This window comes from Solanum stenotomum, chromosome 3 (assembly GCF_019186545.1).
Source record: "Solanum stenotomum isolate F172 chromosome 3, ASM1918654v1, whole genome shotgun sequence".
NCBI classification, from domain to species: domain Eukaryota; kingdom Viridiplantae; phylum Streptophyta; class Magnoliopsida; order Solanales; family Solanaceae; genus Solanum; species Solanum stenotomum.
This window is the reverse complement of record NC_064284.1, coordinates 23,682,011-23,706,885: the sequence shown is the minus strand read 5'-3', so window position 1 is coordinate 23,706,885 and position 24,875 is coordinate 23,682,011. Positions and strand designations below refer to the sequence as shown.

At 35.3% G+C, this 24,875-nt stretch overlaps 2 protein-coding genes across 2 annotated transcripts in view; one reads left to right on the top strand and one right to left on the bottom strand.

Annotated features, from left to right (window-relative positions):
* Positions 1 to 6,616: 6,616 nt before the first annotated feature.
* LOC125859325 (uncharacterized) lies at positions 6,617 to 8,206 on the top strand. Its single transcript, XM_049539049.1, has 2 exons — positions 6,617 to 7,208; positions 7,400 to 8,206. Exons 1-2 carry the CDS (start codon positions 6,764 to 6,766, stop codon positions 7,912 to 7,914), a joined length of 960 nt encoding a protein of 319 aa, XP_049395006.1. The 5' UTR covers positions 6,617 to 6,763; the 3' UTR covers positions 7,915 to 8,206.
* Positions 8,070 to 24,875, bottom strand: part of LOC125859322 (uncharacterized) — a 29,885-nt gene continuing 13,079 nt past the window's right edge. Inside the window, exons 2-6 of the mRNA XM_049539046.1 lie at positions 10,676 to 11,162; positions 9,706 to 10,045; positions 9,166 to 9,264; positions 8,908 to 9,028; positions 8,070 to 8,532 (exon numbers count right to left, since the gene is read on the bottom strand). Of these exons, the coding sequence (XP_049395003.1) occupies positions 8,318 to 8,532; positions 8,908 to 9,028; positions 9,166 to 9,264; positions 9,706 to 10,045; positions 10,676 to 11,162 (1,262 nt within the window). The 3' untranslated portion in view covers positions 8,070 to 8,317. The remainder of the gene's footprint in view (positions 8,533 to 8,907; positions 9,029 to 9,165; positions 9,265 to 9,705; positions 10,046 to 10,675; positions 11,163 to 24,875) is intronic.

The window sequence follows — 24,875 nt, the reverse complement described above, 5'->3', positions numbered from 1 at the left end:
TCGATCTAAGCGTGATCTGGATGCTGAGAACCTGAACCTACATCACGAGAAGATGTAGCACAGAGTATGCGTTAGTACTTGAAAGGTAGAATAAAACTGAAATAACATATAACTGAACAAAGCAAATAAGCAATGATATAATCAGAACATGATATAGATACTGAATACTAAGCTAACTGAATACAATGACCAATTTATAACATGCTGAGACTGAATACTGAATATACTGATACATGGTCAATACAATAGAATCTGACTGAACTATGGGAGCTACTAATAACCGATAATAAAATCACATGAGCTAAATGTGGAGTCTGATGTATACGCCCATCGAAAGGACCCAATACACCCGACTAAAGGTGTAGAGGCATGTTGGCGTGATCACTAAAATGATTCCCACAAAGGGGACTTACAACCTACGTGTCTAGTAGTTCTGGGACTGTTTGGGTACGCTCAACCCTTGTCCAACTCGGTATTATGCTACTCCCAATGGATTCAGTAATTTACACATTATGACTGGATTTATGTAAGTTACTGGATAGCTCAAACTGAACATGCAACTGAGGATGCAATAATTAAACTAATATTGAGGCATTAATAACTGAGGCATGTATAATTGAATAACTGAAATATCCGACCTATCATATGTAATTCAAGAACTAAAGAAATACATAGCTAGGGTTCTAGAATTCATGCAATAAATTGAATATTAACGTACTAATCTAATTTGGATCATTCTAACAGCTAAGAACCCAACAATTCTAACATTTAAGAAGCCCTAGGTCTAGTCATAATAAGGGAATCAAGAAACTGTCTGAAAACTAGGGACTTAATGGGTGAAAGGAACCCACTAGTGAAATCCCACATACCTGGTGACGAATTCCACGAAGAAATCTTTCAATTTCGGGGCCGGAACTGGAGAAAACTTGTTGCGCTCTTGAACTTAGGGTTGGTCGCCTCTTTTTCTCCTTTCGCTTCTAATTTTCTAAGTTTTGATTAAAGATCTGACTTGGGTAAGTTCTAGTTATGTTTCTAGACTTAAATTGACTAAAACCACGAAATTTAAGATTAAAACGACATAGTTTAGTTGTCCAACGAATAAGGAAAAAACTAAAATAACCCTGACTTAAATTGCAGACAAACTGACCACGGCCACCTTCACAGATCGTGAAGTCGGTCGTGGTATGGACTTGGTGACTACTAGCTAAGGGTCTGAGTCCACGAGCCCTACCACGGCCCATGTGAAGGACCACAGACCGTGAAATTGTCTGTGGTCCACTTGGGTTGTGGTCTGGAGGGACTGGTTAGAGGGCATACTGGTAAGGCTCCACGGACTCCCCCACGGGCAGTGTCAAGGACCACGGACCGTGAAGGTTCTCGTGGTCTGATGTCTGGGCCTGGTGACTTCCAAGTCAAGACCATGGGCAGGTCTACGGACCGTGGACCCTATCACGGTCCGTGAACCCTGCCGTGGTTCACTACTTCAGGTATATTTCTGGAAAAAAAATTTGGTTCTTGTTTTCGAGGTGTTACAGTTTCCATCCTTACTAACAGCCATAAGTAATTGACCTCTAGAAACACCTTTCAAGAAGCAACCATCAAATCTTATACATCTTCAGGCTCCAGCTTTGAATGCCTTTTTTAAAGCATCAAAGCATATGTAAAATGATTGAAACATTTTTCTGTCACCTTCAAAAGTTTCTTCACTAAATCTCACCACACATGTGCTGCCTGGATTAGTCCTTAAGAGCTCATCTCTATAATCTAAAATTCTTTTAAACTCCTCCACATGATCACCCATAATTTGTTGCAACACAATGTTTCTAGCTTTCCTTGCTACAGTTCTCCCCACATACACCCCCAACTCTTTCTTCACTAAAATTTGAAACTGAAATACTTTAATGTCAGGCTCAGAAATAATTTTGTACTTGTACCTTACTAATAAGTACTTTGAATTCACCAATTTATTTTTGGTTGTGCCATTACATTTATGTACTGGATTATAACTCTTCACCACAAAATCTCATGTTCTTGAATCAATACTTCCAAACAACAACCATAGACAACCAGTTGTACACCTTACCCTCACCATAGTTGCTTCATTAACATATTTATCTAATTCAACATGTTCTTGAACTACATATCTAATAATAGCTTCTTTAAACTGCTCAACACTTTCAAAAGCAAGACCAGTCTCCCAAACTATTAACTGACTTAATTGACTGGTAGGATCAAAGACAACTTTCTTGGCATTTCTTTTTGCTCTTCTTGCTTTTCTTTGTCTTCTTATAGGTTGTTCAACCTCATCTTCCTCATTAACATCTTCATCAGTATCTATTTCAAAACTAACAGCTTCATCTGAATCAAAGTAGGGCTCATCTCCAGCTACTTACCCTCTAAAGTAGTTTGTTTCTTGGATAAATATTCATCATATCCCAAATCAACTCATTTTTTTCCTAAATCAACTCTTTCAGATCTAGGGCCCTTTTCTTTTCTCTTTTTATTTTAACAGCCCTTTTCTCTTTCCTGAGATTTATAACCTCCTCATGAACATCACTACCATACTCATCTTTTTCTTCATCAGACAAATATGCATTGTCTGAATCATCACTTGCTTTTGTTTCACTTTCCCAATCAGACCTAATTTCTGGAATATCAAATGCAACAGCATCAAAAGAAGTATCACACAAGTCTTCTCCAACACTAACAAAAGCCCTACCCAAGTCCTCTCCAACACTAGCAGAAGCCCAACCCAAGTCCTCTCCAACACTAGCAGAAGTCCTACCCAACACTTCACCCAAATCTTCACCCACAATAGGTTCTTGAGGCTGTGCAGCCTCTTCAAACCCTAAACCTTCACTACCCTCAAAAGTAGCATTAGATTCCACACCCACATCATTTAGATATCCAATTTCGGGAAGGGGGGGATGGGGGGAGGGTGGGGGGGGGGGCAATAGCTTATTCAACTAAATGAGTCACATAAATTTCAACAATGTCTCTATTTTTTAACTGAGGTACAATACCCATAATATCCCTATCACTTTTAACTTCAACAACATGTCGACATTTAGGTGGTTTAATTTAAACAACACAAGCAGATCAATTATAGCCGATTTCTTTAACTATATCAACAAATTCAAAGTATTGAGAATTTATCAACATCTACATCAAAACAATCAGTGACAATACCTCTTTCATACTTAATACGAGGTTTTTGTTTTAGTTTTCCACCATGGTGAAACCTTAAGGTGACATACACATCCATCGTTAAACTGGAAAGATAAAAAAAATTAAGCTTTATGAAAGCCCTAAACTCAGTTAAATGCTACAATCATCTAAACGAAGATTACTAACCTGGTAACTTTGTTTCTTCACGAAAACCCTAAACTCAGCAAATCCTTCACGCTAACGAAAGAAAAACCTTCAGATTAGGTCTTGTAGATTTGAAAGAATGAGAATCGGGCTTAAAGATTCAGGGATATTTGTTTAAAAATGGGTTGGGTTCTATTTTGGGAGCTGGTGGGGTTATATAAAACGAGTAAGATATTTTTTAAACACTTAGCTACATGGACGAATGAAAACGCGCGTGTGTAACAATGCCCAGCCTTCAACTGGGCTGGTGTTCGGACTGTTGAAAATAATTCACATCAAATATTTTAAGGGGGGTATATAAACACCCGTGTAGTTTAAGTACTAAAGTAAGTTCTCGCACCAAGTTTAGGGTTTTTTTTTTATGTATTATCCCTTAAAAAAAGTTCTTTTTAAATAATCAAAAAGCAATTTAAGAAAACAAAATTTTATTTTTGAATTAACCCACCCCACCGGCCACCCACCCATTTTCTTCTTCGCCGATCTTAACCGTCACCTCCATGCTTCTTCTTCTTCTCCGTTCCCTTTCCACTGGCCGCTGCGCCTCAACGCCAGTCAACCATAGCCTCCACCCCTTTCTTCTTCTCCATTGAATTTTATCCCTTTCACCGGCGTCAGTACACCATTATTGTCCATCTAAGATAATACCTCATTCACCTTTCATTCTAATAGCATCAAAACCTTCTATTCATTATCTTTATCTTCTTTCCACTAATAATTATTTATAACAATTACAAGAAAAAATGGACTTTTACAAAAAAAAAAAAATCAATTTTTTCACCGGAATATTATTTTTATCAAAAACAATGAAACTGTGCCGAAATATTTGAGACTTTAACAAAATTTACGTAGAAAAAGAACAAGGAAAAAGCACGAGAAGAATTGGAGAGGATGGGAGAGAAAGATGGAGGGGGTAGGGTGGGTGGGTGTAAAGAGATGGGAGTACTTGCAGAGAGGGAGGATGGGGAGAAGACGAATCTTTTTTTTTTTCAAATAATTATTATTTATACATTATTTATTAATTTAGGTTTATTAGTTGGAAAGAAAAAGAAAAAAATCATTTCCAATGATTTCACACGCTTAAGGACCGTGAAATACACATTTCGGGTAAGCATTTTGTGTCCAATAGAAACCATTTTTGAACATATAAGGTCTTCAATAGGTATGAGGCTAAATTGAGGTGTCTAAGTAAAATATGCGGACAACGATAATGAGTGTATCGGGCCTGAGAACCGTTGAACTGTCCACGTGTTGTCTTATGATATGTTCAGACATCGAAATAAAAAATTTATCCAGATTTGGTAGTTTGAATTTTTTTTATTTTTTAAAATACTATATCAAATTAATTGATTTGATTTTTGTGAGTTTGTTTTGGTAAAATGCAGTACTGAAAGTTAGCAATCATCGTTGTTAAACTTCGACTTACATATAGTAAAATTATGACTCAGACTCTTCCAGCAACATCTCAATTATATCATATTTTCACCTTCTACATAATGGCATATTCAAGGAAAGCAAAAACAATTTCCTTAGTTAATAAATAATCACATAAAGGACATTTCAATCAAGATTATTAGCATTTATAATTGGGAAAATTGTACATAATGGCAAACTATTAATTCAAATTAAATGGTATAACCACACTTTGATTTAATTGTGTCTTGTAGCAAACTGTTTGTCAGTCGCCTCTTTCCCTCAAACTCTCGCTCGCCACTCTCCCTCTCTCACTCGCTCCCTCTGTGCTCGCCTCTCTCGCTTTATACAACATAATTGTATAAATTGCGTTTTTGTTTGTATAAAGCAAAAGAAAATTGTATATACACATGCAAATACATATATATCCATCCTATACACTTATAATTATACAACAAAAATATTCCCCTGCCCAGTTCTCTTTTACCTTTCTCTCTTTCTCGTTTTATACAACAGAATTCTATAAATTGTGTTTATGTTTGTATAAAGCGAGAGAAAATTGTATATACACATATATATTCGTCTTATACACTTATAATTATACAATAAAAATATTCATCTACCCAGTTCTCTTTTGCCTTTCTCTCTTTCTCGTTTTATACAACAAAATTATATAAATTGCGTTTCTGTTTGTATAAAGCGAGAGAAAATTATATATACACATGCAAATACATATATATATTCGTCTTATACACTTATAATTATACAATAAAAATATTCCCCTGCCAACGAGAGGCTAACAACAATTTATACAAATGGTCTGCCAGTGAAATTATACAAATCTGAAGAGGAACCAACGAATTATACAACTGCTTCTTTTTGTATAAATGTATAGCGAAATAGACATAGCTTTCAATTGTATATGTATAGCGAATTATACATATATATGTTTGTTATGGAGCGCAATTATGCAAACTTTGCTATAGCATACAAATATGATTTCTTTGTTTGTTATATGTGAAAGTTGCTCTTTATAATTTGACATTTTATTAGCTTATGTTTAGATCAAAAGATTATTAGCATCTATATAATAAGTGAATATATATATATGAAAAATGTTTGAAACAAAGTAGCTCGCCTACAAGAAAAGGAACCCTAACCAGTGTTATGGATTTTGGAGTTTTCTCCCCAACCTAGGTTAGGGGGTCGTCAAACTGTAACTTCTTGTTGAAAAACATTGCTAGGTTAGCGCAACTCACTTCGCACAAGACCTTTCAGAAGTGGAGAGCCTATCAAGAACATGAATCAATTTATTGCTAGACTTTTCGGTCTTGCACAAAGCAAGCCGCGTTAGCCTAGCAACACTTTTAGCAGCAAGCTATGGTCTAATGACCCCCCAATCTGATGGTATGAAGTAGTAATTGAGCAGATTTTTCACTTAAATATTTTTTGTTCCTCTTTGATGCATCAAAATATATATACTCTAATAGTATAAATACCATCAATCAAGGATGAAGAATCAGTGATTTATTGAATAGAACAAGGTAACAGTCAGGTAAATAGTTTGGGCCGTGGGTCCAATCAAGATAAATATATTTGATTGAGTCCAATTTAAGTAAATATTTTATCTAATGGATCAAATTTCTATAGTTTTCCCTAGATTACTTTCTCGTGAACCGTTGAGTTCATTTTTCAACAATGTCCTGTTGCAAGCTTTTGACTATTGTTCTGATTCCTGTCCCCCTCTGATGGACTTGTGAGTCATAATATGGGGGGAAAAGTACCTAGATGTCTCTTAACAGAACTTCAATAATAGTATAAAGTAATTTCCTTTGCATAAAAGTAAGGTACTAGTCTTAATATGATGCAAAACAGCTTTATACCTTTCCATTATCACTTTTATCAAGAAAAGAACCTTTGAGGGGCACAAATTCTATCAGCATTTGTATCAATCAAGCTGAAATCTATCTTTTTCACTAAAATGGGAAAAATATGGATTGAAATCTGCCTGATTTCCGCCCGGGGACTCCGGCGAACATCAGCTTTGTGGAAGCTTCAATGGTATGCTGTTGGATGGATTGATCCAAACAACAAGTACTGTTCCAAGATTGATTCTTCAGGCAATGCAAATCCTGTTTGGAAAACCAAATTCTCAATGTTGGTTGACACTTCTCTCCAGGATTTGGCCCTAAATGTTGAAGTTTACAGTAGAGAACCCATTTTTCTTAGAGAAAAGCTCATGGGAACAGCTACTGTGCTTTTGAAAGAATTTCTAGACAAGTACACTAAGAACTCTGAGGTTTCGAAGCCAATTGAAGAAGTTGGGAGCTTTCAACTGCGGAAAAAGAACTCGAATAAACCTCAGGGATTTATCGATGTCTCTATCAGAGTTTCGGAGGAGAGGGAAGAATCTAGTTCACAACCAGGTATAAACTTAAGTTGCTGTTTGTTCCTTTAGACTTCATGATTTATGTAGTTATTCATCTTCTATGAAACATATCCTTAGAGAAAAGACACTAGTTTATATTGATTCAGATGGTAATACCTGGATGAAGAACCATACTCTTGCGAGTCTTGACTGAGAATTTTCCATTTTTGACATCTTGTTTGAAACTAGGTGATAAGGAGGGATTTAAGCTTGCAGATAACAGCAGCGGCTTCAACTTGACTAATGGATATAAACCTGCATCAGCATACCTACAACCACAATCTTTAACCCCGTCTCAAATGCTGGAGAGCCAACCACAGACAAATCACCAATATGCACATCCAGTGCCATATCCTACAAATTATTCACATCCACCTGTGGCGGGACCGAGCTACACACAAGCAGCAGGACCAAGCTATCAGCCGTCGCGTACTCCACCCCCACCTCCACCTCCACCTGCTAATGTTGGTTATATTCCAACTTTCATCCCAAGAACAAATAACATGCCGCCTAGTTATTTAAACATGCCACAAACTGGAACTTCAGCAGCACGAAATGCTAGACCTGGTTTTGGAATGGGAGTAGGTGCAGGGGCATTAGCTGCCGGTGCTATGATATTTGGAGATGACTTCATGTCTGGTTTTGATCTGCCTCATGGTTTACAGGATCCCTCTCTCACCATATCCCTTGATCCCCTTGTCTGAAGATGGAATACCATCTATTGAAATACAATTAGTGCAATGAGGTTATCACAAAAATCTGCATAGATGTTTCAGTTTGTATCTGCAAATCTCAGGCTTCTTGTGTAACAACAGAGATTTCAGCTACTTTGTAATAAGCTGAAGTAAAAATTTACAACTCTCAAGATACATGGTGTATTATATTTACATGTCTCAAGGGACAAAAAATCAATGTTTACTTAAACAACTATATGCCACCTACGTTATATATGGAATGCACTGATAGGTGTTTATAGAATTGAGTATAATTGACGAAGAGCTTAATGATTTCCTATATATGAACTTTAGTAGGCAGTTCAAGTGTCAAACTTAATGCTCACCAATAGATGTCAATCCTGGCCAAGTTGAACTGGAAAAAGTATCAATCTCAAGTTGCCGGTTGCAGATCAGACTCTTTCTGCACCCCAAAAGCTCTTTCAAGGAATCTGTCAACAATGGATACAAATTCATCAACCTTCTCTTCATGGGGCAAGTGGCCACAATTCTTGATTATTTCAAGACAAGATCCAGGAATGGCCCGTGAAAGTCTTTCGGAGTTCCATGGAGGAACAAGCCGATCGCTGTCACCAGTGATAATCAGAACTGAGAGAAAAAAGCAGTATTAGGAACTTTGTGTATTCACTGTATAACTGGAGTCTATTGTTTATCATGCAACTTTACGATAATATGTTTCTTAGAACATAGCGTTATCACAAATCCAAGAATGTAAAAGGAACATGACAGAACTAAAGCATATGACACACTTTTCCAGTATAAGGGAGTAGCCTAGAAAAGAATGGTGCAATCAAACGTTATTTGGTAGTCAAGAGTTGTTGGTTATATATCATAATTGTTTTTTCAGTACTTCATATTCACTTGAGATCTTGCTTGCCTTTCTATTAATTATTTTGAAATCCAATGTTTTCTTTTAGTTATCAATATCAATTCAATTTGGTGCCACATAGATGATTTTCTAACCAGGACATGAGATTTCACTTAGTCTCTTTGACAGTGGTAGTTTTGATTCAGATGCAGAATCTGTAAGCATAGCCACGGTATACTCCACCAGAGCCCTATCCCAATCTTTTACTCTGAGAGGCTGCAGATATTAAAAGAGTAAACATGACAACAATGCACAATGAAACCAGGTTGCATACCTGAAAAATCAAATACAAGCCCAAAAGAAAAAACCAAACCCATCATCTAGTTGGAAACAACTAGCTGCCAAGGAATCACCTTTGTATAGCCTTGCAAGACATGATCATCAACTTGTTTAGGATCATACCAAGCATTCCTAACAGCAGCTAAGCCGAACTTATCAATTATCATTCTTACCTGAAAGAAAATGGTAGTCATTATTGTACCCATTTTAATCAAGTTTTATAGAGTGGTAATCGAGTATTTTTCTCATTTTGCATATGTTGCAAATGACTAATAAAAGTTCATAAGAATTCTTCCATCTATTTCTGAAACATAAATATATCAAATCTATCCTCAAATAAATGTCAGAAAGATCAAATAAGTAATAGAGCTGCTAAGCCAACAGCAGCTGACATGTTCCATGGACTTGCACTACACATTTAACTCATCTCACCTTCTTGTTTAACTTCTTCAAGAATGTCCGGGAGGATTTCTCACTCAAAAACCAATTTTCAAAAATTGCAAACTATAAAGTATAGACCTAATTTCAATTTCACAAGGCTTCATGATGTAAATTTTCAGAAAGGAAAATTAGGTTCAATAAATAGATTAGAAGATCCAAAATAGAGTACATACCAACATAATACCAACGGCAGAACGCAAGAATGCAGATAAAGCTTTCTTATATAAAGAGTTTATCATGTCTCCCATCCCTTTCACCAAACGCATGATTGCTTGTCCAAGATATTGGGATACCTTTGACAAAATGCTGAAAACCGTGGTAAACCAATTCCCTTTAGAGTTCACTTCCAATTCCTCGCCTTCAGTCTGGTTACTTTTTCCACTTGAATTGTCCTTTGTTACATGCCCTAAATTCAGGGGTGCTACAATTGCAGGGGCAACGAGTATCAGGGCAGCAACTCGCTCAGGTGCTTCAAAATATGTTTCAACTGCTACAATGGAACCAGCTGAGTGTCTGGTATATCTCATTAGTTACCGACAAAAGTGACATCTTTGATAAATCAAATAGGAAGAGCAAAGGGAAGGAGGGCAATACTACAAGCAAAGGACAAGTTGTAGCACATTATCCTCTCATTGGGAATTACATATCTACTTCGTCTTGACCAAATAAAGACACTTTCAACCGTTTGCAGTAAATTATTTGGAATAGAAATCTAATCAGTCAATTCAGAAAGAGTAACAATGCTGATAGATTATTTTAGATATAGAAGAGAGAGAGGTAATGTATATAATGAATGAATACAACCATTAAATTTTTATCGCCTAAACGTTCATCCTAGAGTAGGCCAGTCATTCATTTGGAAACACACATCTGATTTTCGTCGAACTTTATTTTCACCATTCCCGTTATTTCACATTTCTTTTATTATAATTGGGGTAGCGAAGGATCATTGTCTTCGCATAGTGAAACTAAAATATAACTATAAGAATGTTATTTCACTGCAATCATTTCAAGCTAAATGAAGCCACAGCTTTTTCTTGGATAAGTCGAAATATATAAATCCATAACCGTTCATAATGGAAATATTCAAATTCAGATTTTGTCATCCAAGAAAAATCAAAGTAGACTTTGAATAGAACTTACCCCACTAGAATTGCCTTCTCAGCTGCTAAGAAGTCAATGAAGTATAGAGTGGCCAACACAGAGAATATCATGGAGTATGGATTAAAAGGTCTTGTGTCTTCACTTCCCTGAGATGAATGGTTGACATGATTCAGCCTTGCCGTCAACCCAAAGGCTGGTCTGTCAAAGGCCAGAACTTTTTTCCCAGTGATTTGTGCTAGGGGCTTCATAGCCCGATTCCATGAAAAAATAGAGGCACCAAAGCCATGTAATAAAATCATAGGAAAATTCACTCTTTTATTAGCATGAGGAGGTTGAGAAATAGTTCCTTCTTCTGACAAGTTTGTAGCAACTGATTCTGCATCATATATCTTATGGTGTATTTGTACTCCTTTAAACTCACAAAAACAACTATCAGGGTCTGCTAGAATAGCTGGGTCTTGTAATTCTTCCTGATCTATCCCTGCTATCTGCCTTTTCTGCTTTGGCCTTGTCCCAGGTGATATTTCTGGATTAGGTTGGAAAAATAAATGAAATAGGAGATGAAAAGAAAAAAAGAATCCCAAGTTTTCTCAGCTGCTTATAAATGCCAAAAGAACCTGATCGAGCTCAAATATGTTCCCTTTGGCGTTAGCACTTAATCAACTTTGCTTAGCCTCAAATAACTGACTGGACTTTTAACTATTACTTGTTCTTTGTTTGGTTGGCTTCTCAAGAGGAATAAATTAGTAAACAAACATCCAATTGCTGAAAAGTTATATGCACTACTGAGCATTTATTTCATATATATTATGTCAATCCCAAAAGGATTGTCCCTAATACTATTTCAGAACTACCATAGTGTTTCTTTGACTAGAAATTTTTTCAAATTATTTTTAACCAAACAAGATTACAAATTATGTTCCTATGTTGTTTCAAATACCTAGATCCTTTTTTATTTTTATAAGGTAAGAACAAGATATTTTAAGAATGTGCAATTGTAATTGTACAAAAGAAAATAATAGTAGTAATACATCCAATAGAAGTATAACCCTGACTACGCCTGGAGTGATTCTAACAACTCAAGAATAGATTCAGCCTCCTCTACATGTTCCATTCTGCACCAACAACAAAACAAAGCCATACAATTTGATTTGCATTTCTGAGTGTTGTTTGCTGAGTCCTTGAAGTATCTTCTATTTCTTTAAACTCAAACCAACAAACCATCCACTAGATGCAGCAAGAACTTTTCTGGCAGCCTATTCCACTGATTCTTCTTCTTTCTTGGCAGCCCTTTTCTGTTCCAAAACTTCAACAGTTCAGTGGTATCCCTTGCCATAACCACTGCATGCCAATTGTATTAAAATGAACTTTCAATTCTGAACAGTGATTAGAACACTGCAAAATAAATGGCAGACAAACTCAACTTGTTTTCACCAAAAGAAACATCTGCTGCACAGGTTATTCCTCTCTTTGGAAAGTTCTCATACATGAGACATGCTTGTTTGTTCACAATCCATGTAAGGCAAGAAATCTAGTATGGTGCTTTTGATTTCCATGACCAAGGTTCAAGCTGGCATTCCATTCTTGTAAGAGATCTCTAATATGACTTAACAGTAAAATATACTTTGCTATTTAGCTTCCTTTTCAAACTATCTTTTGAATCAGCGACTTATTGAAAGGAATCCAGTTGCCCAAGAAATTGAGCAGCACTAGATATTTCCCAGTAATTGAAATTCCTTCTAAAATTTATGTTCCAGCCCCCATTATGAGTGAAATCTGACAATATTGATGTAGTGCTAGTGGCCAAAGTAAGTAAATCTGGAAATAAGCCTTCAAGGGGCCATGTCCAAACCAATTTCCCCAAAAAGAGGCGTTCCTTCCATTTTCCACTGTTGTTGTCTTGCTCAAGAAACCAAGCTGTAAAGATCTGATACCTTTCCTTAAGGATACTCCATGACTACTTCTGACTTCGTTAGTGCATCATTGTCCCTCAATTCCATAATTATTACTGCTTACCCAACCCTCAGACCTTCCACTTCTGTGTTAATCTCCATAGTCATTTCATTAGCAAGCCTTCTATTTTGTTAACCTCCCCATTCCTCCATCCTTCTTGTTTATAACTAGTGTGTTCCATCTTACCAGATTAAATGATTTCTTCTCCTTACTTCCTTGCACAAAATAAATTCTTCTTATGCAAATCCTCTTCTCAATCTTAACTGGCATGGAAAAATAAAGACATAACATAAGTTGGGAAAGAATCTAAAACACTATTGATCAGCACTATTCTGCCTCCAAAATAAAAAAATATTGCTTCTTCCAACTTGCTAGCCTTTTCTCACATTTTTCCAAGACCCTTTGCAATATGCTATCAGCTCAATCTCTTGCTCTCAGTGCTAATCCCAAGCAAATGGTAGGCAGCCTACTTACCTGGTAACCTAAAGCTCAAGCTAAACTCATAGCAGTTGGAACCATATTAACTGGAAATAAGTGGTTCTTTCTCCAGTTTATTGGTACCCAGAAACTCCCTGAAAAATCACCAAAAATCAACCTCAAGCTATTGATTTGTTCTTGCTCGGCATCGCACAAAACAAGAGTGTTGGCAGCATACAACAAGTATGGGCTTTCCAAGATATTCTGGCTGTGAACCTTGAATCCCCTTACTCGACCATTTCTTTCATGACCGTGGTGTCCGAGCCAGATTTCGCGCACCTCGACTAATTCCACGGGATACCTGCCACCTCCCACTAGCTACAAGTAGCAGGTAATTGTCTGCCAAAGCTAGGACAAATGGGAAGAATCACCTAGTGTTTTTTTGTCTCCATTGGAAATTGAACCTGAGACCTCATGATTCTCAACCACTTTATTGACCACTAGGCCACAACCTTGGGTGCCCAACCATTTATGCAAGCAGTCTTGAGCATTTTGGAAAAATATTCCATGACTTAAGATGAATAGGAGATGAAAGATACTCCTCACCATAAATCCTTTTGAGCTGCAAAAAAACTACGGGCTTGCTATTAACAGGGATTGAAAACCAAACAAATAGTATACATAATGATATCCAGCTAACCCACATCCTCCCAAATCCCATATCTTTGAGAATGTTAACTAAAAATTCCCCCCAACATGATTGTATGCCTTCTCAATAACAACCTTACATAAAACACCAGGAATATCACCTTTCAATCTGGTATCAAGATATTCATTTTGCAATAAATGATGCATCCATAATTTTTCTTCTTCTAATAAAAGTCATTGAGAATTATCCACTAACTTGTTAATCACCCTTTTCAGTCTCTGTCAGAAGCTTCAAAATGATCTTACAGAAACTACTAATCAGGCTTATGGGTCTACAATCTCTCAATTCCACAACATCGTTCTTTTAGGAACTAAAGCAATAAAGGTGGTATTGAAGCATTTCTCAAACTTTTCCTGGTGGTGGAAGAGATCCAGACCCTTCATGTGATCCTCTTTGATAATCAACCAGCAGTTTTGACAGAATCCATAGAGAACCCATCCAGACCTGGAACTTTATCACTTACACATAGCTTAGTAATTTCTAGCATTTCTTCTTCTCCAAAAGGTCTTTGAAGCCATACTACTTCCCTCGAGATTACTTGTGGGTGCCCTATTATATCTGACTTCCAATTCTCTCCTTCTGAAAAGTGAAAACTAGTTCTGGTAGAAATGGGAAATGTCTTTTTTCATCTCCTCGTGATCTTCCTTGATATTTCCGTCAACTCGTAATTTCCCAATGTGATTATATCTTGTGAGCATTTTCTATCCCCTTGTTTCAACTGTAATAACCATGATGTTGTCTCCAAGCCAGTCCTTCATATTTGGCAATATCCTTCAACTCTATATGTAAACAAGCCCTATCAACCCATTCCTCCTCTTGTCATGTCTTGTCCTCATAGTCCCTGTCAAAGTGTGCCATCTTTCCTAATAGCTCATTTTTCCTGTGTTCCAAATTACCAAAACTAGTTTTGTTCAGTTTCCTTTGTATAACTGTAACTTATTTGATAAAATGTAATCTGGTCTGCCTATAACCCGAAGGTTTGACCACCGATTCTATACTTTGCCAGAAATCATTCCATCTCCATCTACCGATCCTCAAATTCGAAGTAAGGTTTCTCCCACTCACGACATAACAGTTGTAATGGAGCATGATCAGAAATTATTCTTAGCATAATCTCCTGTTTATCCATTCTAAGTTCTTCAGCCACTCGGAAGAGAATACAAATCTATCAATTCTTGAACAATGCCTTGATTAATAACTTTGAACCATGTGGATTTTCCCCCCTTAAGTAGCGGATGAAATTCAAAGAAGGGGAGCCAAGAACAAGAGGGAGAATCTCACATGAGGGTTGGTCATGAAGATAAAATTTGTATCTTGGAATGTTAGGGGGTTAAATGGGGAGAGCAAAAGAGCACTTGTAAGAAATTTGTTGCTTCAATGGGGGGATGACATTCACGTGTTGGTCGAAACTAAGCTAACAAGGAATGACTCAAATCTTTACCAACAAATCTGGAACAACAGATGGTTGGGAGAAGCTCATGTAGAAGCTATTGGAAGGAGTGGGGGCATGGTAGTGCTATGGGACAAAAGAGTTTGGAAGGGGGAAATGGTAGACAGTGGAAATCAAATGCTTACTTGTAGATTTGAGGGCATAGAGCAAGAACTGACATGGCATTAAGTGCAATTTATGCAGACTGTGATAGAGGGGAAAGGAGGGAACTTTGGTGGGAATTGGCTGCCATTAGAAGCCTTTTTGAGGGATCATGGGTAGTATGTGGGGATTTCAACATCACCAGATATCCAGAGGAGAGAACCAACTGCCAAAGAATCAATGGGGGAATGACCGAGTTTTCAGAATGGATCAATGACATGGAGCTTGTAGCCCTCCTTTATTTGGAGGGTCTTACACTTGGAGAAGGAGTGAAAATCATGAGAGTGCTTCTAGAATAGATAGATTCCTCTACTCTTCACAGTGGGAGGAACAATATCTACACATCAAACAATCAGTGATGCCAAAACTGGGATCAGACAACAACCCCATCATGCTTACATGTGGAGATATTTGAACAATGGTGGTTGGGAGTGGATGGTTTCAAAGAGAGGGTAAAAGAATATGGTGGGCCTCTTTCAATGTAACTGGGAGCCCAGCATACATCTTGAATACCAAACTAAAACTCCTAAAAGGGAAATTAAAAGAATGGGGAAGGGAAAACCAGAATAACTGGAGACAAAGGAGGGAGGACATCCTGAACCATATTATTGGATTAGAAAATATCATGGAGCAAAGAGCACTCACGGTTGATGAATTACTCTAGAAGGTTCATTTGGCAATGGAGTTTGAGGAGGTGGTCAAGAATGAGGAGATAGCATGGAGACAGAGGTCTAGAATCCAATGGTTGAAAAATGGAGATAAGAACACCAAATATTTTCACAGAATGGCCACAACACATAAGAGATGCAACACCATTGACAAAATTGAAGAGGGAGGGACATATATCACTGATCCAGAAGTTATCAAGATTAAAATACAAGACTACTATCAGAATCTCTACAAAGAGACAGAGACATGGAGACCTAATCTAAACTTACAAGACTTCACAAGCATTAACTTGGAGGAACAGATCTGGCTGCATAGACAGTTTGAGAAGGAAGAAGTCTTAAAAGGCATCAATCTTTGTGCTAGTGACAAGGCACCAGGACCTGATGGATTCCCAATGAGCTTCTTTAAGGAATTTTGGAGTGTCTTGAAAGAAGACATCTTGAACACTATGAAACATTTCCATGAGTTCCAAGTTTTTGAAAAGAGTATGAATGCCACTTATGTGGCACTTATCCCAAAGAAGAGTGGAGCTACATCACTAAGGGACTTCAGACCAATAAGTCTAATTAGTGGGATGTACAAAATCATAGCTAAAGTGTTGGCTGACAGGCTCAAACAGGTGGTAAACAAGCTGGTGAACAAGCAGATGGCATTTATTAAGGGCAGGCAAATCATGGATGCTGCATTAATAGCCAGTGAATGTGTGGACACAAGATTAATAGGAGAGAACGCAGGCATCATGTGCAAACTTGATTTGGAAAAAGCATATGACCATGTAAATTGAGGGTTCCTTCTAAACAACTTAAGACAGATGGGGTTTGGAGATAAATGGTTAAAATGGATAGGTTTTTGTATTAAAACCGTAACCTCCATTCTGGTGAATGGAGAACCGGTGGGTTTTTTTTCATCTGAAAGGGGCTTGAGACAAGGTGATCCTATCACCCCTTTCCTATTCATACTGGTCATGGAGGGGCTGAATAGCATGCTGAGGATAGCTACTCAAAACAGATGGATAAGGGGATTTGAAGTTAGTAGCAGGGCAAGTGTGAGTACTCAAAAAAAAGTGAGTATGGAGATTTGCTAACTGTTGTATGATGATGACACTGTAATCTTCTGCGAGGCAAAAGAAGACCAGATTAGATATATCAGAGTGATACTTGTGATCCTGGAAGCTGTCTCTGGTCTAAGGGTTAACTGGAGGAAAAACAGTTTACTCCCTATCAAGGAAGTAGCACAGATGCAAAGATTGGCTAACATCCTAGGGTGCAAGATTGAGCAATTCCCAACAACTTACTTGGGAATGCCTCTGGGAAGCAATCATAAAGAATTACTGATATGGTATGGGATAATCCAGAGGTCAGAGAAGAAGTTAGCCATATGGAAATCTCAATACTTGTCACTTGGGGGCCGACAAACATTAATAAATGCAGTGCTGGACTCCCTCCCCACTTATGTCAGGTCTCTATTTCCCTTACATGCTAAGGTGCTGGAGAAATTGGACAAACTTAGAAGAGACTTTCTTCGGTTTAGAAACAAAGAAAGGAAGGGGTACTATCTAGTTAACTGGAAACAGTGCAGCTACCTAAGCTCTCAGGTGGTCTTGGAGTTAGGAATCTTCGAATCCATAATGAGTGCCTCTTGATGAAATGGCTGTAGAGATATGTGGAAGAAGAACATGCTCTTTGGAGAGAAGTTATACATCACAAGTATGGCCAGGACTCCCAATGGTGTACCAATGAGGTCACTATACCATATGGAGTTTCAACATGGAAAACAATAAGATCCTTCTGGACAAAACTAGCAGGAAACATCAAACCCAGAATAGGAAAGGGAGCTAAACTACTATTCTGGAAAGATGTTTGGGTAAGACATGAGGCAGTAATGCAATCATTCCCTGACTTATTTTCATTTTTGTAGCAATATCCAGATATCACTCTAGCTGAGAGTTGGGAAAATGGTTGGGATATATCTTTCAGGAGACATTTCAATGACTGGGAAATAGTTAGGGTGGCACAATTGTTACATGCAATCAATGAGTTTATTGGTTTTGCTGCAAGGCCAGACACAATCTCGTGGGTACACTCTGAGGATGGAAGATTCATAGTTAACAAGCTCTACAAGAAGGAAATGGGAACTCAACAAGGCCTCAGATTGGCTAGATGGAAATATGTATGGACAAGCCAAGCACCAAGCAAGATCAAATGTTTTGTATGGTTGGTAGCTAAGAGGGCTTGTCTGACACAGGAGGTACTGCAGAGGAAAGGTGTACAACTAGTACCAAGGTGTTTTTTATGCAATGAGACAAATGAGACCAACAACCATCTTTTTCTACACTGTAGAGTCACAGGTCAACTATGGTCTCTGTTTTTTAGGCTCACTGGTACTAGCTGGACGATGCCAGAACATACTGCTGACCTGTTGAGTAGCTGGATCAGGAGAGGAGGCAGTAAAAGCCAAAAAAAGTGGTGGAGAATTATTCCAACTTGCATATAGTGGTCAGTATGGAAGGAAAGAAATGGAAGATGCTATGAGAACAAATCAAACTCCATACAGAAAGTCAAAGAAAATTGCATTGCATATTTGTATTTTTGGTGTAAACAGGAATGTATAGAGGAGGTAGAGCAACTAGTAGATATGTCAAGATCTTTGTAATTAGCCTTCCTAGCCCCTTTATGTACGAATTTTTGGAGGTCACCAGCATATCCTTAATGTTGAGGAATACAACATTACTAATTTCAAAAAAAAAAAAGTTAGCCATAAGGAAATCTCAATACTTGTCACTTGGGAGCCGACAAACATTAACAAATGCAGTGCTGGACTCCCTCCCCACTTATGTCATGTCTCTATTTCCCTAACCTGCTAAGGTGCTGCAGAAATTGGACAAACTTAGAAGAGACTTTCTTCGGTTTGGAAACAAAGAAAGGAAGGGGTACTTATCTAGTTAACTGGGAAACAGTGCAGCTACCTAAGCTCTCAGGTGGTCTTGGAGTTAGGAATCTTCGAATCCATAATGAGTGCCTCTTGATGAAATGGCTGTGGAGATATGTGGAAGAAGAACATGCTCTTTGGAGAAGTTATACATCACAAGTATGGCTAGGACTCCCAATGGTGTACCAATGAGGTCACTATACCATATGGAGTTTCAACATGGAAAACAATAAGATCCTTCTGGACCAAACTAGCAGGAAACATCAAACTCAGAATAGGAAATGGAGCTAAAATGGTATCAGAGCTATGGATAATAATAAACATGGTAAGAAACATACGAGTAGAAAATTAAGAAAAACAAGAAGAAAATTAAATAAATTGTATCCGGAATATAAACAACTTAATATCACAAAGACTGATAACGAAAAATTAGATAAATTAATAGATAATATATTTAAAATAGAATATAAATATATTCAATACTTAAAAATACAATGAATAACAAGAATAACGAGTATAGACAAAAACTTAATGAAATAATTATAGCAAAAAGACAAGAATTAGAACATATGCAAAATAAACTTAACAATAATATATTCGCAGGAATTTGTCACAAATTTATAATAGCACAAAGAAAGACTATTTTATATCTAGAAATACAAATAAATAACTTAGAATATAAACTACAACATAATTTATAAATGAATAAAGAAGAATACGCAATAGATGAAAAAACATATGAAAATTATGACGGATTAAAAATAAAGATAATATTTCTAATCTAAGAAGAAGATATAAGAAAATAGGTGACAATATAAGTTTAATGTTAGAAAAAAAAAGGTAAAACTAGAAAATAGTTTAACTGTTATGATAAGAATAACAAAAGAAAATGAAGAAATAGATAGAAAAACGAAAATTGAAAAAATAAAACAACAAGCAAAAAAGGAAGTACAACAATTAGAAGAAGTAAAAAATACCAAAATAATAGAGCTATAAAAAGAGCTAGCAATATTAAAAGAAATGTATGAAATTAAACAAAAAGAAAAAGAACAAAAAACAAAATTAGCAAATGAGATAATTAAGTTTAAAGAAAAATTGCAACTAGAAAATGAATTAGAAGAAAAAGAAGAAAATAGCCAAGATAATCTACCCGAAATAAAAATTGATGAAATAAATGACGATGATCTAGTACAACATTCGAAAATAAGCGAAACATATACGAAACTTTTAGCAAACATAGATAATACAAAGAATTTAGAAGCAAATACAGAAGACGTAAACATGGACGAAAAACCTAGCACATCAGGAGTAAAAAACCCAAAAAATTTTAATCCAAAATATTATAATGAAAATTATGAACAATATGATAAAGAAAAAACTACATGGGATAAAAGATTAAGTAGAAAATGGACGCCTAAACCAATAATTGGACAACATTATATTTTAGATTTAGACTGTGTAGCAGATATAAATAAAACAATCCAATTATGGATAGGATATATATCAAAACAATTAATAGATAACAAGATAGTAATAGCAGAGGCACCAGGATACATAGAAAGAACACTTATAGGAACAGTAAAATTATGGCTACAAAATTTAACAAGTGAAAGCTTAACAACTTTAAGAAATAATAAAAAATTTGATGGTGGAATAGCCACTACAACTATGGAAATATTATATAAATACGAAATAGTTATAAGAAATGAATTTAGTAGTATGACAACAGAGGTAGAAAAACAAAATAAAGAAAAAATCATAAATCGAAATCTAATGACAAAATTAGCAATATGTAATATGTGTTGCATAGATGAATATACATGTGCATTTAGATAATACTATTATAAAGGAACATATAGCACAGAAGAAAGTAAAAAAATAAGAAAATTATATTTTACAAAATTACCAGAACCTTTTAATTCAAAAATAATAAAAAGTTGGAATGAAGCAGAATTAACGAACACCTTAGGAGCTAGGATGAAATTCTTGCAACGATGGTTTATGGAACTACGTGAAAAGCATAAAGAAGAAATAAAAATGGAAAAAATATTAATAAAAAACTTGGTATGTTGCAAAAATAAAACAGCACCTCAATTTGGTTGTACGGATAAGTATTATAAAAATAAAAAGAAATATAATAAAAAATACATATCAAAATATAAATATAAAAAACCAAGAAGAAGGTACTATGTAAAAAATTACAAAACCAAAAGACCATATAGACCAAAAAGAAAACTAACGGAATGTATTTGTTATAATTGTGGAAAATTAGGACATATAGCTAGAGATTGTAAATTACCTAAAAATCCAAAGAAAAAACAAATATCAGAAATAATAATAGAAGATGAAAAATATACGCATATAGAATATATAGATTATGAATTAGAAAGTGAAGATAGCATATATGAAATATCAGAAAATGAAATAGATAATGACATAGAAATAGAATCAGATAATGAATTCTATAATATAACAAATGACTGAAGCAGACATACAAATAATAAATAAAGAAGAACATCAAGACGAAGAATCTTTAGAACAGAAAATAATATTTGATAATAGTATATTTGAACAAATAAAAGGAAAAGAATTAGACCTAAGCGTAGCAAAAATATTCGAAATACCAACCATAAGAAACTGGTTTAAACGACAAAAAGAAGAATATTATGTAGTAAGCTAAAGAGAACATATCATAGATTGCAAATACACTAAAGGAAAGGCCAAAATCCCAATAATAAATAAATGAATAATAAATAAAGAAATACAAAATATTAAGGCTAAAAATCCAATTAAATATGCACATTTAGGAGGAACAGAAATATTAATAAAAGCATGTTTTAGGGAAAGAATAGATACACTCATAGAAATATACTTAGCGGATGATAGAATTATACAACCCATAGAAAAAAGTATAATAAGTGCAGTAAGAGGTAACCTCATATACCAAAAATTTAAATTTATAATAAGTGCTAACTACTCAGTAGCAATAAATGACAGAAATATAGATAAATTACTAGTATTATACTGGCGAATGTCAGGGATAGAACTAGCCCCAGGAAGTAAAATATTTACAGCTAGATGTAAAAACTTATATGTTCTAACAACAAAACATAAAATAACAGCAAAAAATAAAATAGATAAAATAAAAATAGAAGATCCCTTTGAAAGAATAGTTACAGTTATAGATAAGAACGATTATAGTTATAATGAAATTGATATAGAAGAAGATTTAGAAATAGTAAAAGAAAGACTAAGCACATCGAAAAAAATAAACAATGAGATACCCCAAATATCATCAAAATGAGTACCTCAAGGAGAATAGATAAAACCCCACAAAAATCAATGGAAGAAGATATAAAACCACATCATTACTACATAACGGGAATAATGGAACAACGAAAATATTTAATATTAATAAATACAGGATGAGAAGAAAACTATATTACAAGAGAATTAGTGACGGAAGATGAAATAATAACTATTGAACAATCATGCCCCGAACTACCAAAAGCATTAATGTATACCGAAGAAACAACAGAAAAGGAAATAATCATTGGAGGAGTACCAATAGTGATAAAATTCAAAATATATCAAGGAAATGAAAATATCATTTTAGGAATAAAATGGCTAGAACAAGTAAAACCATATAATCTAGAAGACAAACAGTTAACAATAAATTATGAAAATAAAAAAGTAATAATAAAAAGGACTTTAGTATAATAAAAATATGAAAATATATATACTTGCAAAGATAATAATAGAAGGATATTACAACCGATATTATACACCAATGATAGATACGGGAGCAGAAGCTAATATATGTAAATATAATTGTTTACCAGAAGATAAGTGGGAAAAATTAAAAACACCTATAGTAGTAACAGGATTTAATAATGAAGGAAGCATGATCACATATAAGGCAAAAAATATAAAAATACAAATATGGGATAAGATATTAACTATAGAAGAAATATATAACTTTGAATTAACTACAAAAGATATGCTATTAGGAATGCCATTTTTAGAAAAATTATACCCACATATAATAACAAAAACACACTGGTGGTTCACGACACCGTGTAAACAAAAAATAGGAGCAAAAAGAGTAAATAATAAAAAACGAAAAACAACAGAATGGATAAAAGGAAGTGAAAAAATTCCACAAAAATTAGAAAATATAAAAGAAGAAGACCCTAAAATAGAATTAATTATATTCTCTACAAATAAAGTAAAAATAATTCAAGATAAGTTAGAATTATTATATAGTGAGGATCCTTTACAAGGATGGGAGAAACATAAAACAAAAATAAAAATTGAGCTAATTGATAATAATAGTATAATAACCCAAAAACCATTAAAGTATAATTTTAATGATTTAACCGAATTTAAGATACATATAGATGATTTACTAGAAAAAGGATATATACAAGAAAGCAATAGTAAGCATACAAGCCCGGCATTTATCGTACATAAACATAGTGAACAAAAAAGAGGAAAAAGCAGAATGGTTATTGATTATAGAAATTTAAATGCAAAAACTAAAAGTGTTTATTATCATTTGAACCATATATTGTATATAACAATTTATTATAAGAACAGATAATACACAAGTAAGATAGTGGCTAACAAGAAAAATACAAGATTCGGTAACAACAAAAGAAATAAGGAGATTGGTATTAAATATATTAAATTTTACATTTACAATTGAAGTACTAAAAACTGATAAGAATGTTATTGCAGATTACCTATCACGACAAAGCTACTCAGACTGAGACTGAGGAAGAAGATACAATTGAAAAGATACTCAAAGCCATTACTACACTTTGTACAAAAGTGGATAGTATGGACAACGAGATACAAAAGCTAAAGACTAATGAAGATAATCTGAAGTCTAAAGCTAGTCAGCAGCATGACTATAAAAATGCGGAACTACGTCGATCGGGAGACGGAAAAAACCCAGAGCTAAAAGGAGACGATGGAAAACTCCTTAAAACCCATAATGTTTGTTTAAATACAGCTGTAGGTACAAGCAAACAAGTTAGCGATAAACAACATAAAAATGCGAACTTAAACCAGCTATTCGTAAAACCATTTACCCAAAGGACACCTAGACATATGTCCATAGAACCACAAACATCTACATACGCAGATAGTTTGCAAAACCAAAATGAGAAAAAGACATATAACTACATCACACGAACCTATATAAAAAATATACACAAAATCCAAACTTATTTAAACTGCAACCCCATATCAACTACAAAAGAACCAAACAAAGATTATTTGTGTAAAGATCGAAGCACCCCGTCGGAATTTAAAGTTTTGGAAATGTTGCAGATTTTCTGCAATAAATTGCAGAAAATCAGCCACATTTCCCAAACTTCAAACTCTCATCTCTCTCTCATCTCTCAACCGATTTGGGTGATCCAAAAGGCTAAGTTGTGAGATTTTTCGAGGGCAACGTGTTGGTGAGCTCGGATAGTGATTTGGAGTCCCCGTTTGAGGTAATTTTCGAAAAATACCTGCTGCCAGACCTCTTTTTGTGACTTGATTTTGGAAATTTTGAGACTTGTTTTCTTAGCCATTTTAGATCCGATTTTGGTGATTTTTGAGGCTATCTTGAGTGGTTTTTCGAGGAGAACATTGTGGTGTTGTTAGATTTTACTGTAGATCGCTCGTTTTTGGTAAATACACTGCTGTCCCATTTCGATTTTTGAGAAAATTTGGGTTTTAGTTGTATGTTGGTATTGTGTTGTTCCCGAGCCCCGAATTGTGTCCCATTATGGGAAATGAGCTGGGGGAACTGGTTAGGACCCACTTTTGGGGTTAATTTCGGAATTTTCTGTGTGGGTCCCACGATTCCCGTTTTGACTCCAAAATTGACCCGTCTCTGTTTGTTGTGATTTTGGTGTCTAAACGACCGTATTAACGTTGTGATACTATTTTTGATAGCGGGGAAGCGTTTCGAGACC

Excerpts from the sequence above, each read along its gene's own strand:
- LOC125859325 (XM_049539049.1), top strand. The coding sequence starts at position 6,764 with ATGGGAAAAATATGGATTGAAATCTGCCTGATTTCCGCCCGGGGACTC. Across the intron at positions 7,209-7,399 it reads AGAATCTAGTTCACAACCAG|GTGATAAGGAGGGATTTAAG; the intron begins GTATAAACTTAA and ends GTTTGAAACTAG.